Genomic DNA, 16,614 nt, shown 5'->3' with positions numbered 1-16,614 from the left:
ATGCCAATAAAAATAGTTTTTCACCACATGGGACCTTTAAGCAGACAAAGATGCAGTGACACAATTCCCGAGTGCAGATGGTGCTGCAGATTCTGTGTGACACCTTTTTTATTTTTCTGAGAAACACAAATCTGCCATCACCTAATCATATCCTGATGGCCAATTAAGAATCAGCAATCTGGTGTGTGGTGAAGTAACAGCTGGAATTCAGACCATGGCGTCAGTCAGACTATAGTTAGCAGTATGTCTAGCCTGGGGCAACGCACAAGGCCAACCTGACACTGCCAATCACACTGGAGAGAAGTTCACCCATGCTCAGACTACCTTTGTTTGTTGGTGAAGGAGAGAGGCCATGAAGATGAAGCCGTGGTTGTTGTTTGAAATATTTTTTGAAGGTGTGAAGAGCTGAAAGGCGATTTGGGGGCAGGGTATCATTTATTTAAAGAGTATCTGAAGGAGGGAAGAAGCCTTCTATAATAAGTGAGAAGGGGGAGACAAGTTTGGAGCTTTCTTGTTCCCTGACTGTAAATAAATTACAACTGCCAGGAGTTCTTTTAAGACGACACAAAGAAAAAACATCTAAAGATTGGTTTGTGCTTTATCAAGGAGGCTTCTTGTGTGAAAATACACCGAGTATTTCTTGATTTGTTTCTCAAGTCATTAATCAGCTGAGACAACAGTGACTTTAGTTTGAAATGATTCAGCAAATATACCTTAAAATACTTTGATTTATAGCAGCAGAAGTGTGATCTTTTATGATTTCAGACAATGAACCCAATACACCTCATCAAAAATATATGACAACAACCTTGAGAGCTAGCATTACGCCACATGTCTACAACATGTTCACATTGTCAAGGCAAAGTGAAATAGTATTTTACAAAGAATCACACATTATTGCACTCAATCAATCAACAGCTGCTTTTCAAATGGGATCTACTACTAAAATTCAGAATCATTAACCTTCAACAGAATTCCTCAGCTAGACTGATACTAAAGACTCTTAGTGAAGTTACTGAAATGTTATGGCAAGAATTCGATAGTAAAACCTGATTGATTTCTCACTGCAGCTCAGGGATATTTCTATATATACCCATGCAGCGGATGAAAGATTGACGTGTTTGAAGAGATAAAGCCTACTGCTCAATTTACTGCTTACATAATACACAAACGGCTCGGCTGCAAATTTCAGACATTCGTTCATAAGTTTCACAACCTATTTTAAATGCTTTAGAAAACCCAGACCATGTGATTTCATAAAGCTGGCACACAAATGGAGACATCAGGTGCTGTAGAAATTTAATGACACGGACTGGTTCTCTGTCACTCTCTTCATTTTCATCTTTATATAACTTAAGGTTCATGTTGATTTTTAAAAAGGTATTCTAATTACTGTTGAACAGACTGTGTGTGTATGTACAGTACCAGACAGATTGAGGGCTGCTAGTTTGGCAGGTGGAATCTTTGCCATTAAGTGCTCCATCCCCAGGTAAATAAAGGCACTGCATCTGCACAGCACCTGCTCCATCTCAGACACACTTGACAGATATGAAAATGTGTTAGCAAAGCAGAAGTGATGGGCTGCATTGTAATATAATAAATACAGTAGGTTGCCGGCCTGCTTAATGCAAAAACCATGAAAAAAGGGCTATTGCTGCTTGACATAAAGATTCAAACCTGGGTGTGTGTTTGCTGCCCTCCCACAAATGGGTGAAATGCTGGCTGTGGGTTTCCAAAATCTCCTTCATCCTCATGCTCAGACTAGTCCCTCCTGCGGCTTATAGAGACAACAACAGAAAAATATAAACCCTTGCATCTGGGTTTATAAAAGGTCACAATAGCAGGATTTTTTTATTTTAAAATCCATGCTTTAAACGACTGAGTGGTGAGGAGAAGACATATACATTGATCAGCCACAGCATGACAACCACTAACAGGTGAAGTGAGTAACATTGATCATATTAGTACTATATGGTGTTCTGCTGGAGAACTTTGGATTTTGGCATCTGTGTTGATGAGACTTAGACATCCAAATAAACACTGTCCCAGAACAAGCATATTCTTTCATGCAAATAACAATCCTAAATGTCACCGGCCTACCCTTGCAGCAAAATGCACCCCACTACATCGCAAAAACATCAATCAGGAACATCTTGAGGAACAATACAATCGCCCAAGATGTTGATTTGAGCTCCAAATTTCCAAGACTCCTTTCTGATCAAGCATCAACAGGATGCAGTGAAACAAGTTTGATTCCCAGAGTACCCAAAGGATCCATTGCCATCGTCCAGGTTCCAGAACCCATAGGACACCGTGAGAGGTCTTCTGGTCCATGCCCCAATGGTTCAGAGCATTTTTGACCACATAAGGGGGACCAGCACAATATTAGGCAGGTGGTCATGATGTTATGCCTGATTGGTGTACAGCATGAGCTGCTGTATAGTCTTAATGTGTGGTTGTAATATGGTTAAAAGAGAACATTAATCACTGTAGAATTTAGCTTTTTGAACCTTAAAATTCCCACCACTGCTCATGCAGTTCCACCACCCAAGCAGAATGTAAAATAAAAGCAGATACTGTACAGTACTGCCATTGAAGTTAAGGAAACATTTTAACCTAGTATATTTCCACCCTTCACAAAAACACACCAATAAATTAATGCATTCAGCATATAATGTAAGGCACATACTGAATCATTTTCTCTGTGAAAATACATGTAATTCATCTGAATCAGTTCAATATACGTACCTAGATGGCCTTCATTGTGAGGGTTGACAATATCTTCAAATGACAAGTTAAGAATAATGATACATGTAAAAGGGTACAATTTGATTATAGGATCCACATCTAACATACAGACCTAGACATAATACTTAAAACAAATTGTGAAAGAACATTCTCGAAAAAGATACATTTGAAGTTACGTGTGTCCATTGGGAAGGTGTTAGAAGGCAGCACATGATTGGCAGGTATCTGGGTAAACAACAGATTTCATTTATTCAAGTAAGCACAGCTCAACAAAGCATACAAATTGGAAGTAAATAAATAAAATATAAGATATACAAACACATACAAATATTTTCTTTAGTACGTGTACATCTGCAAATAGGTACAAGACAGAAAATACAAGTGGATTTTAAGACAGAGAAAATGAAATCGGACCAAAAAAACAGAAGTGGTGCATGATGGAGGATAAATGCTACGAAGCCAGAAGTAGGATCTTTATGAAAACACATTATGTAATTGATTGAAAAACCACAGTTAAAAGAGAGGCGGGAGGAACTTCAATAATTGCCAGGGCTGACAGCAAAAGTAATATTGCTGTCTCTATCTGGCAGGCACAGATTAATTTAGTGAACTTACCACTTTGATGGCTTGGCTTTGATCTCCCTTCCCCTTATTTCCCTTGCCACCTTTGGTCTCCTTTTTGTTGTCACTTTCAACTGCGACAAACAGGGAGCAGAATTAACACATATGTTTGCCTGCGGGGTAGATTACACAGCGTTTGGACTGGTAATGGAAAAAATATAGTTTCTCAGTGTCGGCAAAGTCAATGACATTTAGTGATGAGTGAAGAACTAAAAATTTCCTTTTAGTTTCACCTGATACCCTCTGCAAATCAAAGCATCCACAAATCAATTTTTCAATTGATTCTCAATTTAATTACCACATTAATTAGATTCAAAGTGGGTTAAATCAACAGTGTCAGACAAAGCAAGGAGTAATCTTAAAGTTATTTTTGTCAAACCAAATGTTTGATCTCAGCTTGCACTAATCATACAGCATCACTGACCACATGGTGTTGGTATGTTTGTTTTTTTTTAAAGTCTCCATAATTGACAGTGTTTCCTTGTCTTTACAGTAAAAAAACTGGCACAGTTAATTCTACCAATCAAAAAACTTAAGGATTAAAAATTCCAGCAATTTTTAAAAACTGAACATCACTGTGAAGGTCCTACTAGGCATCAAATGGAAAATCATTCAAAGAATGTCTAGTTCAAATTACTTCCCATTAATGACTTAGAAACTCTCAGACACAGCAAAATTTGTGGCAGTGGCAATGCAAGATTTTTCCCATCAGAAGACAATCTTTTTGTAGTTTGTCCTAATTTGCCCTGAGTGGACTTCATGCAACACACTGCACAGAATAATAAATACCCCTTTCAAAAGTGGTTTCAGACACTGTATTTTCTTGACGTCAAAATTATGTTAATGATATCGAGAAAAAAAACAAAACTTTTTTTGTAAATCCATGTATTTAATCCAGACGAGATGTCCTAAAAAAACATGTTCTTGTATTTTCTTGTCGGTGGCATATAAAAGTGTCAAGTGGCACAAACATACGCGCTCACATTAGCTTAACCTTTGAACAGTGACTCAAGTGATGCACATGACTCAACCTTTAAAAAGGTAGAGATATCTGCTGGATCAGATTCAGTGCTCTTTCTACGCCTTTTATTCTTTCCAAAATATTCATGTGAAATATTCCCCCAAGGATGGAAACATCATTGTCAAAAACCAACCAGATTTTATTTGGGACCATAGTTCTCCTCAAAAATAAAAACCCCTAGGGGTGTGAGGGTCGATGTGACTGGAAGCTGTGAAAGAAATGCTGATTTATATGTGACCAATATTTTTACTTTAGAGTAAGTTTAAAGAAATATCTTTCCAAACTGGAGACACTTATGCAGAACAAGAGTAAATGCTGCACTTCCAGTTTAACAGTATTGAATTAGACAATCCTTTTACACTACTTGACTGTGTGTTGTGGTAACTTTGCTTAAGGCTCTTCATTTGAACTGCTTCTCAACCCTACACTGTTTCTACTATGAAATCATATTGAGAATGATATGCGGGGTGAAAAAAATACATATAGAGGTATTATGAACAACAAAGTGATGTTTTTCTTTCTCATTAGGATTAAAGGAAAAGGGAAAGATCAGAGATTGTTGGGTCCAGCAGCAGCAAAGTCTGTATCTATTTTTTTCAAAGGTGTCCGCAAAAGGCGCTTCAAGACATAAGGATAAGTCTACAGCATCAGCCTTTCTGTGATAATCTGGTTTTGTGTTTTGGGCTGACAGCCTGAGCAAATGCTGCCATTTAAATTTAAAGCGTGATTTGCACAGTCAAACAGTTACCCATAGACACCACCAACCCCTGCACAATGAAACCCACCGCCCTGATTCTAAATTGTTCTAGCAGGCACAGCAAAATGGCCACAGTTAATGGACATCCACTTTAGAAAGGCAGGCTGTGGTGTTCATGGATGTCTGCATGAAGTTCTGCATGCTAGCAGGATGTGAAATGACCTTTTTCTGCTGAACAAATTCCATTTCTCTGGATGGCTACCTGCGGTGTAATACCTGACATCCGGATGCTTTTGCAACTGTAAGCTATTATTCACTGAAATATGATGAGGAATTATATGATGCAGATGTGACCGGCTGACTAGCTGTCATGCCTCACAGCTGTGGGGGTGAACTAATGATTGGCTTGGCCGTTGTACCCGGAGTTCAAATTGACCGGCGGACGTACATCCAGTGCACTTCTGGAATGTTCTGGACAGGTACACGCTGTGCCGCATGCGAAACACTGGTAAGCTTTGGATTTTGTATTAAAATTATTTTTTCTTTTAAGACCAGCGTTGTGTGGCTACAGTGTGGAGTCTGCCGACAGTGTCCCGGCTTAGCGGCATTGTCATGAGATTGTAGGGTTGGACAGCCGAGGTAACCGAAATGTTTGTTTATGATTATTGTTATTGTTAAGTTGCTTTATTGCGGTTAAACATTTCTTTGTTGTTTCATTACAGCTTTACCTCTGTGGCCTTGTCTTTTTGCTTTTCTTTCCTTTAGTTTCTAGTCGTTTGACCTAGTTTTGTGTCGTTTTGCTTGGTTCGAGTTTAGTGTCATTTTCTCCCGGTGTGTTTTGTTTAACTTTAGGTTGCTGTGGCTGTATTCTCTGGCTCTTTTAATCAAGTTTTCTCCCTCCATAGCTGCGCAGGGCATGTGTAACCTCCAGTTTTAATAACTACGTTCATATTAAAATTAGTGTGTGTTGTGTGCTGGACATATTTTTGAATAATAAAATAGTTTTTCTATTTTTGTACACATTCGCCTCTGTATTCATTTGTGCGCGTGCCTGTGTATTTAATAATAATAATAATAATAATAATAATAATAATAAAAAGAATATTTGACAAATTTCTGGGAATGGTCAGGAATCTCTGGGTAGTGCTTATAAATATTTTAAAATGTACTGATATGTACTTTGGTACCTTTCTGTGGTTCTTCTCTCTTATGGCGGGTGTAGAAAAGCTGCAGTGAAAAGTCTCGTGACACCGAACTTAAGCCCTCCTGTTGCAGGATGGACAAAGATTCCAGTGGCAACTCCAGCAGCTTCCTGTCTGCCAGTATGACCATATATTCCCCTGGTTCAGCTGGTAATTTAACTGTATATACCACACACATAAAAGTACAGTGAGTTTCACATGTATTACATATTTGACAACAGTGCAATTTTTTTTTTTTTTTTTTTTTTTAAATCTTAAAATCATTTAGATGTTGTGGCACAACCACCTTTAAGGAATTATGGCTTCACTTATGAAGTAAACAACTGATACAATACTTGATATAGATAGAGTGATTGCTCCAAAAATAAGGACTGGTAACACTTTAACATACAGTTTAGGGGCACTACACTGTATTTTGTATAAGTGCTGAAATGTCACGTTATGGGTGGACATTAATGTGTATCACATAAAACCACATTTAAAGCAAAAACACTGGCCTGAGAGGGATGAACTGCAGCCTGTTTGAAAAGAGACCTATGCACTGGCTGCCAATTCCCACAACATACATGAATCAAAGCAGTCATTGCAATGGTGGATCATACAATGTACTGTAAAAATAACCACAATGCCCCTAGAGCATCAGAGACACATCTAATGCAGTGGAACTTTACCTGAGCTCCCTTTCTCCTCTTTATCTTTGCCTTTGGTCATTTCAGGGACTGGTAGTGATGCCGCCTGTGGCCTGATGGTTGGAGATAAGAACAAATGAGGATCAGTAGGACTACACTATCTTATGTGCGGCAAACCCATAAGGCTGCATGCATCTGTGTATTCAGAGAATAGAACAAACCTGACCAACTAATATTTGTAGCCACACAAGTCTGCTGAGTACACTTGAATGGATTTTTTTTACAGTGTGCATGAATACTTGCCACAGCTACAATTAATAAAGGCTTGAAATCATTTAGAATTAGGCTGGAAGCATGCACAAAGTCAGGATACTGGCACTGATACACCTGTGTTTGACAAGTCAAAATGTCTGCTATGAGAAAGATCTATGGTAATACAGTATAAACAAGGGCATATACAAAGAACTCAGACATGTAAGACAATTCAAACCATACCCACCACTATCATGCAAAAGTTCCTTTGATAAGTAACTGCAGACTTATAACATTAAAAATCTTGACTTCAAAGTGGCAATGTTTCCTTCCTTAGGCTAAAAAAGCTAAATGAAACTTGTCAAGCCTTTGTAGAGGACAAAATGCTGAATCTGATCTGAATGTGCAGTTTACCTTAAGCAAGAGAAGTCAAACTGTGTGAGAAGTGGATTCAAATAAGCTTCCATATCTTGTACAATTTTTGTGAAGGAAGGTGGCAACTTTTCTCCGCCTGCAGTTTTCTGTATAGAAGGGCAAGAAAAAAAGCAAAGGCAGAGTCCGCAGCTGTTATTCAATGCTATTGTTTCAAGGCACCGATTACTTTCGGGCACACATTTCTTTCAGCTACACATGGCTTGCATGTAAAAATCAGCTGTCCCAAGGCCCCTTAGTAAGCGAGAAGAGGCATGAGTTGATAATAATTGGAGTGGAGTAAGATTATTTATGAAGCTTGCAGTTGGTAGAGCTAATAGAATGAAAAAAGGGCAGAGGTATGAACAGGACAGACATGGAGAAAAACCTTATGCTCCTCAGAGGCATCCAGCCTGCCCTTAACTCTGTGCCAAGAGTCTTCCTTGAAGAGGGCATGTCTGGTCTCCTGGCCAAAAGCCCGAGTCTGCTCCCTCAGTGCTAGCAGAGCCTGCGGCAGGACTGAAACCTTGGCCATCCTAGAGCACATCAGGGTACCTGTAGCAACAGGAGCTGACACACAATCAGACATGCATACTCACAGACACATACAGCCTTTGTAATTGGTCCCCCTGAGCACCTCCAACCCCTCCTCATCATGCTTCTTTTGTAAGTTCTCCCTCTCTCTTCATCTGCTGCAACATGCTTTTTCTTCACTGTGTTTTCTGTGTTTTTAATGAGTTTGTCCTCATTCTCAGGCCATGGGTGTAGATGCAGCATATTCCCCTTTCATTTACTCCTACAACTTCTCAGACTAGTCTGAGGAAAGGCCATGTGAACGGGTAACACTGTATGCTAATATGCTGTGATGACTAATGAAAGCTGGGCTTCCATGCCAGGCCAGTCGCAAAGAGGTCAAAGGAAAATCATATTTTTCTATATTTCTCGTTCTTTTTCCTTTCTCCTCGTCTTCATTAAATCTGAACTTTTCATTTGCCTTGCAGATAAATATTATATGGTGAATCCAAATTCATCTGACTCCGTTTCAATGCTGACAACACTGCATGTGTAATGAAGACCATCTTATCTGGCGCTATGGAACATATTTGACGTAGCACAAAATAACATATATATAAACAAAATAAATGTTATGTTTGAATTGACCTTTATCCCACATACAAGTAGAAGGTCTGACTGCTCTTTATGATATATACATTAGCTTAAAAATATAAAAGTAGTAAACCTGTAACTTGTGGAGTCTTTCCTTTTTGATTTTCTGGAGCTTTGGTCATCTCATAGAAGGCGCCATAAAGTTCTGACCTGAAAACAAATCCACCAACACTCAAAGATACATTTAAAAAATGTACTCTGTATACAGTATGCACTGCATCACATTCATTTAAAACAACTCTCATTGCAAGCAACATTCACAAATACTAACAGAGTAGCTTTAACAATCAACCCTGTAGTCGCAGGTCTACCATATTGCAGGCTCCTTCTGCTCAAGATGTGACTGCAACCTAAACTTTATGCGACTTATGTGACCTGCAGTCATTTGCTAATGTACCATGATACTATGAGAGCCAGATAAAAGACAGAATTTACATCACATCAAAGAAAGGGAAATACAATGAGAAAATAAAGAAGGACAAAAAATAAATTACCAATCTTCAGAGTGCTGAAGCAGCAAGATCTTCAGGTTGAGTGGGAGTTCTCCTAGGATGCTCAAGTGGTTTGGATTGATGGTCAGGTGGCTGAACACCTGTAAATCCGAAAGTAATTTCAAGATCACAAATTTTGCAGTATACTGTACATGTTTTTTCCACTTATTCAAAGAAATAATTTCAGAAATCATAAAAGGTAAGCTCTTAGAATATGAAAATGCCCATTGCACAGGATACTGCAAAGTATGCTCTCTGTAGAGCGTGTCAAGGAGGAGTTTGAAAAACGATCAGGCATTGTGATGTTTTGTAATTGTAATTTTTTCTGTGAATTAGTCATTGTATTGACAGTGGTCACCTCGTGGCATGCAAGTTTTGCACTAAAACAATTCTTCCCATCACTATTTTGAGGGGGCACTGTCGATTTTCCTTGACTTAGCTCTGCTCACTACACACACAGCATTTTTTTCCTATTGCAGAATGATAATGAGGTGCAGTCACATCATTCTGCACTGAGGAATAGTCTGACTATGCAAGAATAGACCTAAATGACATTCAACATTGCACTGGAATAGCAAAAGTGTCATCCTTCATCCAACCACTGTCTCATATACCAGCTACTAGACATGTTAGTTTCACATAAGAACCTTTAAGTCAAAATATGTTTTCCCAATTCCACTACACTGTGTGATTTTGGAATCCTACAGTACACCTGGAGTGAATGCCAAAGCACCAATATTATGCCCCTCCATCAAGGGAATTTACCAAGCTGGTAATGACAGCATCCATAAATCATGAGTGGTGGATGTTTGGTGACCCAGTACCTTGGAGAGGCTGTTGAGGGAGTCCTCCACTCCCTTCAGCAGGCTGCTGGGCCTCTCCTCCTGAGAGAAGAGCAGATTCCTGCGGAGGCTGAGCAGAGCAGAGAGTTGGGACACTCCGGTGTCAGCACAGGCAGAACTTAGGACCTCAGTCATCACAGCAACAGTGCAGCAGCTCTGGGATTAAAGCAGAAGATTGATGAAGGAGCTGTTGGTAATAGCACAAACTTCAGCAGGTGCTGCTGATGTCTTGAAGAATAACACAAGTAAGAACATAATATGAGGGCACAGATGCAACTGAATGTTTTGCATGTAAATTGTATGCATTCTACAAACACTGCAAACTAAGGAAAATGCCTGCATATGTAGACACATGTGAACTGATGCAGTGGTGTACCTGAAACAGGGCAATGTATTGGCCTGCCACTGCAGGGTCAGACTGGCCATGACACTCCAACATGTTTAGAGAGGCATCAGCCAGGATGGAGGAGGGCAGATTGTATTGGAGACACAAACTGGTGGCCTCTGCCAGTGCTTTACTGGCTTGTACCAATATTTGTTGGGCAGTATTCCTTTTCTATTGCAAATAAGGACAAATATAGACACACACAAACATGTAGAAAGATGAGTATTTCTACTCATAGAAAATAAATGCACGCATAAATGATCAATCAAAAAACATATACACTACCGGTCAAAAGTTTGGGGTCACTTAGAAATGACCTTGTTTTGGAAAGAAAAGCATTTTTTTCAATGAAGATAATATTAAATTAATCAGAAATACAGTCTAGACATTGTTAATGCGGCAAATGACTATTCTAGCTAGAAACGGCTGATTTATAATAGAATATCTGCATAGGGTATCTATGTATCTACAGATCTACATAGATGCCCATTTCCAGCAACCATCACTCCTGTGTTCTAATGCTACATTGTGTTAGCTAATGGTGTTGAAAGGATAATTGATGATTAGAAAACCCTTGTGCAAATATGTTAGCACATGAATTAAAGTGTGAGTTTTCATGGAAAACATGAAATTGCCTGGATGACCCCAAACTTTTGAACGGTAGTGTATGTACTGTGCCGTGTGAAAATATTTGACCCCCTCTATAGAAATCTTCTATTTTTGCATATTTGTCATATTTAAACAAATTTTAATATATGACAAATATAAGTCAAGAAAACAGGAAATGCAATTTTTAAATGATGACTTCATTTATTGAAAGAAACATGCTGCCCAGCTCTCATTATCCTATGTAAAAAAAAAAAAAAAAAAAAAAGTAATTAGCAACTAATCTACTAAATGACCAAATGAATTTAGCAATTGGGTTCAGTCTCACCAGCCACACTCATATATAATTACTGCCAGGTCGGCTGAATGTAAACATCACTAAATAGAACCTGTCTGGCATTGTGAAGTAGCTAAAAGGTCTCAAAAGGCAGCACATGATACCATGAGTTTCAAGGACAGATGAGAAACGAACTCATTGACATTTATCAGTGTGGACGGTTACAAAGCCATTGCTAAGGCTCTGGGATTCCAGAGAACCACAGTGAGAGACATTATTCACAAATGGAGAAACAATGGAACAGTGGAGAAGTGTTGAACCTTCCCAGGAGCGTATCGACATCTCATACAGGAAGTTACAAAGAACCTGGACAAACCCCTAAACAACTGCAGACCTCACTGGCCTCAGTTAAGGTCCATTAACATGATTCCACAACAAGGAAGACTCTGGAAGAAAATGGTACTCATGGGAGAGTTGCAAGGTACATACTATTTCTGACCAAAAAGAACATTAAAGTTTGTCCACCAATTCCCAAGTGATTCTAAATTCATCACCTTTCTATCAACTGCTTCCAGTGACAATGATACTTAGTTAGTTTGTTTATCTGCATTTATTCACTATCTGTTGTTTTTAGGTCATTGCTCATTGTTCATGGTATTAGTTAATAAATGTTTGTGTATTTGTTTGGGGAACTGGAGGTCAATGAAATCAGAGCTCACGACTTTTGATTATGAGCCTGATCAATACAAGAAGGCAATTAGTTGGTTAATTAAAGATTATTGAACCTGGAATATTCTTGATAAAAGTCTCTTAGGGGGCCTAGATTCAATACCTAAGTGGTGCCCTGATAAGTGCGGTTTTAATCATAAAGTGTAGTTTCTACAATCATGTGGTGTGGCTGCATTAGGCACATTTTTGCTACATATTATTCTATTTTCATGTATGAGGCTATTTCTGCTACATACTAATATTGCTACAAGTGGGGGAAAAAAATTCCTCCAGTGTGATGTAAGAGACTGTTCACAAGCTATCACAAACATTTAACTGCAGTTTTTGCTGCCAAGGGTGGACCAAGGGATTCAGGGGGGCAAGTACTTTTTCACAGGGTTGATAAAGGTTTTCAATAATTCTTCAACAAGCAATAATTTAAAAATGCAAAATGCAAAACCAGAAGATTTCTGGGGTGGGGAGCACTTTTGCACGCCACTGTGCATGCTTCATGATAAAATGTAAGAAATTGAAATGCACCAACATCAACCATTCTTGAAATGTACAGCTTCCAAAGGCAGTAGCCACAAGTGCAATGTGTCAAAAAGTGTGTACAATATGCCTTACACAATGAAATATCAGCAGGTATATATGAGTTCTTTGTGAAAGTGCACCCAGCGCTTAGAAATAGCAACACAATCAATAAACTATATATCTCTCCAAGTTATCATCATAAGTCATCCATGACATGGGCACAAATATATTTGACCAAAGACCTCTTTACTTTAAGGACAGATTCACATTTTTCCAAGTTATTTTTAAAACATTAATTACGTTTTTATGTGTCCATTGAAGGAGGTAAGACTGTTGAAGCCTCAAATAGTATTAGCTGCAGCTGAACTGCAGAATTCCATCACTTAGATTAGAACCCCGTTTAGAAAGGATTTCTTCACAGACAGTCAGGACAAAAAGAACAATTACAGCAATCAATAACTCTTGAAAGGTACAAATGTGAGTACTGTTTTAGGACACGCTTGAAAAATGTGAAGCTATCCCTGAAGTCAAACTTATGTAATACTATTTTGTAGTTATTTCTTTATTAGTTGGCATTACATCTGATGTAAAGGTTAACACCATATTTTCTAATAAGCCATGAAACAGACTTGACTATCAAGCAGTCAGTGAAATCATTTCTAAAACTTTCTTATTTGTACATGATGAAAGTCAAAGTCACAATCAGGGCTCTGCAACATTGTACACGATTTTCAGCTGTGGCATTATTGGTCTTCACAGTTCTAGCCTCTTTCTAATGTTCGGCCTACTTTAATGAATGCTTTTAAGTCCATGTTTACACTGTGAATCATGAAAATAGTTTAGAAGGAAAAGCACAGTTTACAGTTTTCTAGTCTGAGTGAGTTTTGAAAGTTCAAAGTCATTCTGTTTGGAAATTATTTTTTAAGCTCCCTAATGACAAATGCACAATATATGATGTGATTAAAGCTGTCTGTGAAGGTGATTATCTCATTTTGATAAAATTCAAATGGCACCTTGATATTAGAGATAATATATTTAGTTTCATTATAGTTAATCTCAAAGCAGACATCTATGTCAAAAGTCAATTTTACAACTACTTAACATTCCAAAATGTTCTTGCATAAATAATACATTGTCCCCATTTTATTCTGCACCAAGTTTTATGTGGACAGGCGATCTCTCAGTGCTCACTTTCAATATTAGAACTATGGAGAATGCCCATAGATTTCCCACTGAAGGATTTGAGATGTGAAAAGAATTTCAGCATAAAGACCTCAGATTAGAGACGAGTCCGGAGTGTTTGGGTCACTTGTCAGAGGGTATGTACCTGCTGCTCAGCAGAGATCATTCCCAGCTCTTTTTGGCTTGATTCACTGTCGTTCTCAGAATTCTTCTCCTTTCTGGAAACAGCGTTACGTTCAGACCAGACTTCCTTCTGTACAAAGTTATTTGAAAATCACAGAACAATGATCGTGATTAGTATAAAATTCCTCCATGATTGCAAACCAAGATGACCTAAGCTTCTCTATCTTAAATTATGTCTTAAACAGACATCCATCTTAATCACCATAAACTTGTAAAGCCATGTTGCAACTTTTTTCCAAGCCATTTGCTCATTGGGGCACCTATTTCTTAATAGGTGTAGATTTCAAAGGACCGCAAGCATATACCTCCTCAATAAAAAACATGAAAACACTTTTTAAAAAATGCTATAATGACTGTGGGATGGAAACATATGAACCATTGAAGTCAGTGGGTTAAAGATTCATTAAGACTAAATAATTTATCATTGATAATAAAAGGTGCCACATACAAGAGGTTACTGACCCAAAGACGCAAAAAATGAGAGTAAATGATTTTTGCATGTGTGTTGACTTAGCAGGGATAATAATGAAAAAGAAAAATTCATCTACAAGAGAATTAATATTTTAACGTAATACATAATGTCTGAGAGCATTACTGCTTTATATTCCACATTTTAAATTGGTCACTTGGTTACTGAATTTGGTTTTTACTTACTTTTATTTTTATTTTTTTTTACTTTGTATCAATGTATTTTAACTATATATTGATGCAGAAGAGCAACAAATTAGTGCATTCAAGTTGTTACTAAAACTTTCCTGGAGGGGAGGACAACCAGTTTCCTGCTTAATGTATCCCCACCAATGTTCTCATGAAATCTACACCCGCCTATATGTGTATCTGCATCCTAAAAAGGTCTTTTGGTTATCTGTATTTCTATCTCCCAGTAACTGAGTAAGATTCCATGACTACAGTGATTTCTTTGTGTTCTTAGTGCTGTATTTTCAACAACACAACTCACATTTCTAAATTCAAACTGTCTGACTTTCTTACCTTTTGGGGTTGCATATGTACATTTGGATTATTTGTAAGTTTTCATATGTGAATATTTGTGCCGTCTACCTGCTTATGTGTTTCCCAGAGAGCATTCAGGTAAATAGGCTCCTCCTGCACAGCCAGGAGTCTCAGGTACTTTCCCATCAGGCTCAGGCAGCGAGCTTTAATCTCCATGTTGTCCAAGGAGTTAGAGCTGACTGCTGCCCACTGGTGCAGAGCCATCTGCCCCAAGGTTCTGCCCACACTCAACCATTCCTGGACGAGGAACACAAGAAATTAAGGTGAAATGAGGAGATGAGTGAGGGCGAGATATTTACTTGTTCTAACATCTGATAAACAGGTATCTGGGTAGAGAAACTTCTAAATTTGATTGGATGCATTCACTGATGTTCAAATTTTGGCTGCAGAGCAACTGGAAGCAGATGTTGATGCAGGTTTAATCTATGTTGCCAGGAACGGTCTTTTCTTTTTTACTAGGATAAGCGGTTACAAAAGCTGTTCAGAAGGAGCATGATTGTCATCTGTGGGGAAAACATGAAGCATTGTCATTTTACATTTCATTTAATTTTTCATTTCCAATTCAAAGTTCTGGGCAATACTATTGCTAGTAACTTAGACTTTCCAAACATGTGTTCACTGGGAATTACAAGTCAAATTGGATTAATTTTTTATGTAGTGCAAGTCTCAAGTGAGTGGACTTTTAGGGGAGTCTAACTGGTGAACCTAGAATTTGAATGTTTGCTTTTACTTCTAAACTGCAATATCAAGAACCATATGTAACGTAATAACATGATGTATTAAATGCCATAGATGTTAGATGATAAGCAGAAAACTCCTTAGTCTGTTATTTAGCTCTCTGAAGAGCATTTTGGAGTAGCACAAAGTAAATGGTTGACCAAGAACCATGGCAAGTTTTTAAACATGTTATGCACACAAATTACTATAACTAGCTCTCCTGAGACCAGCACTCTAGCAAGACATCTCACATAAATCTTTGAAATAAGAGAAAACACTTCGCTTGCTGATGAGCCACAAAATACTTGATCACAGATGATGGGTTTATGAAGGGCAAAACTGCCTGGTGTTACTTTGCATGTTAGCACCCTCTAGTGGCAATGACAGGCAACCAACTACTGGTTGACAGAGAACGCCAAACTTGATCAAGATTGATCTTCAATGTGTGTTTTGCAAAGTTATGTAAATTAATGTTTTGTAGAACATTGTTGTTGCCGGTTCTGTACTGCACCATATTAATTCTGGGTGAAACCCTAAATGAATTTAGGCAAACAGGGCAAATCCGAGTTAGGGTATATCTGTGTTTACATCTAATGCCCTTTTCTTTTGTTGTTCAGACTCTTATTGCAAGTTTGTATTTTGATTTTTTTACATATATTTCAGGTCTGTTAAGAACACTACTGCTTAAACAATTAATTTGTTCGTATGTGCCGAACTACACTGGCCATGCTCATTGTAAGAAACTACATAATGCAATGCCCTTTATGTATTTGGATAACAATAGAAGTGTACACTGTATTCGTGGGCAGGATAAATTCAGGAGTGATTTTTTTGATTTGCAGAAAATAAAAACATACAAATAATGACAGGTTTCTCCTTTAAAAGAAGGGCTATCCCCATACAGTTTAGTAATTGTCAGTTATTGCAGTT

The 16,614-nt window shown here is 38.1% G+C and overlaps 1 protein-coding gene across 2 annotated transcripts in view; it reads right to left on the bottom strand.

Annotated features, from left to right (window-relative positions):
- The window catches only part of LOC111578245 (cilia- and flagella-associated protein 46), a 66,999-nt gene that overhangs the window by 6,911 nt on the left and 43,474 nt on the right, over positions 1-16,614 (bottom strand). Inside the window, exons 41-55 of one of the 2 annotated variants that reach the window (XM_035954920.2) lie at positions 15,016-15,204; positions 13,919-14,026; positions 10,458-10,637; positions 10,064-10,237; positions 9,243-9,340; positions 8,822-8,898; positions 7,970-8,151; positions 7,585-7,691; positions 6,961-7,031; positions 6,275-6,448; positions 3,364-3,443; positions 2,913-2,973; positions 2,749-2,781; positions 1,678-1,777; positions 1,426-1,538 (exon numbers count right to left, since the gene is read on the bottom strand). In XM_035954920.2, coding sequence (XP_035810813.2) covers positions 1,426-1,538; positions 1,678-1,777; positions 2,749-2,781; positions 2,913-2,973; positions 3,364-3,443; positions 6,275-6,448; positions 6,961-7,031; positions 7,585-7,691; positions 7,970-8,151; positions 8,822-8,898; positions 9,243-9,340; positions 10,064-10,237; positions 10,458-10,637; positions 13,919-14,026; positions 15,016-15,204 — 1,747 coding nt within the window. The remainder of the gene's footprint in view (positions 1-1,425; positions 1,539-1,677; positions 1,778-2,748; positions 2,782-2,912; positions 2,974-3,363; positions 3,444-6,274; positions 6,449-6,960; positions 7,032-7,584; positions 7,692-7,969; positions 8,152-8,821; positions 8,899-9,242; positions 9,341-10,063; positions 10,238-10,457; positions 10,638-13,918; positions 14,027-15,015; positions 15,205-16,614) is intronic. The other variant, XM_035954921.2, reaches the window with a different exon arrangement.

The sequence above is a fragment of the Amphiprion ocellaris genome, chromosome 16 (assembly GCF_022539595.1).
Source record: "Amphiprion ocellaris isolate individual 3 ecotype Okinawa chromosome 16, ASM2253959v1, whole genome shotgun sequence".
NCBI classification, from domain to species: domain Eukaryota; kingdom Metazoa; phylum Chordata; class Actinopteri; family Pomacentridae; genus Amphiprion; species Amphiprion ocellaris.
The sequence above is the reverse complement of the archived record's forward strand: the minus strand, read 5'-3'. Positions and strand labels throughout refer to the sequence as shown.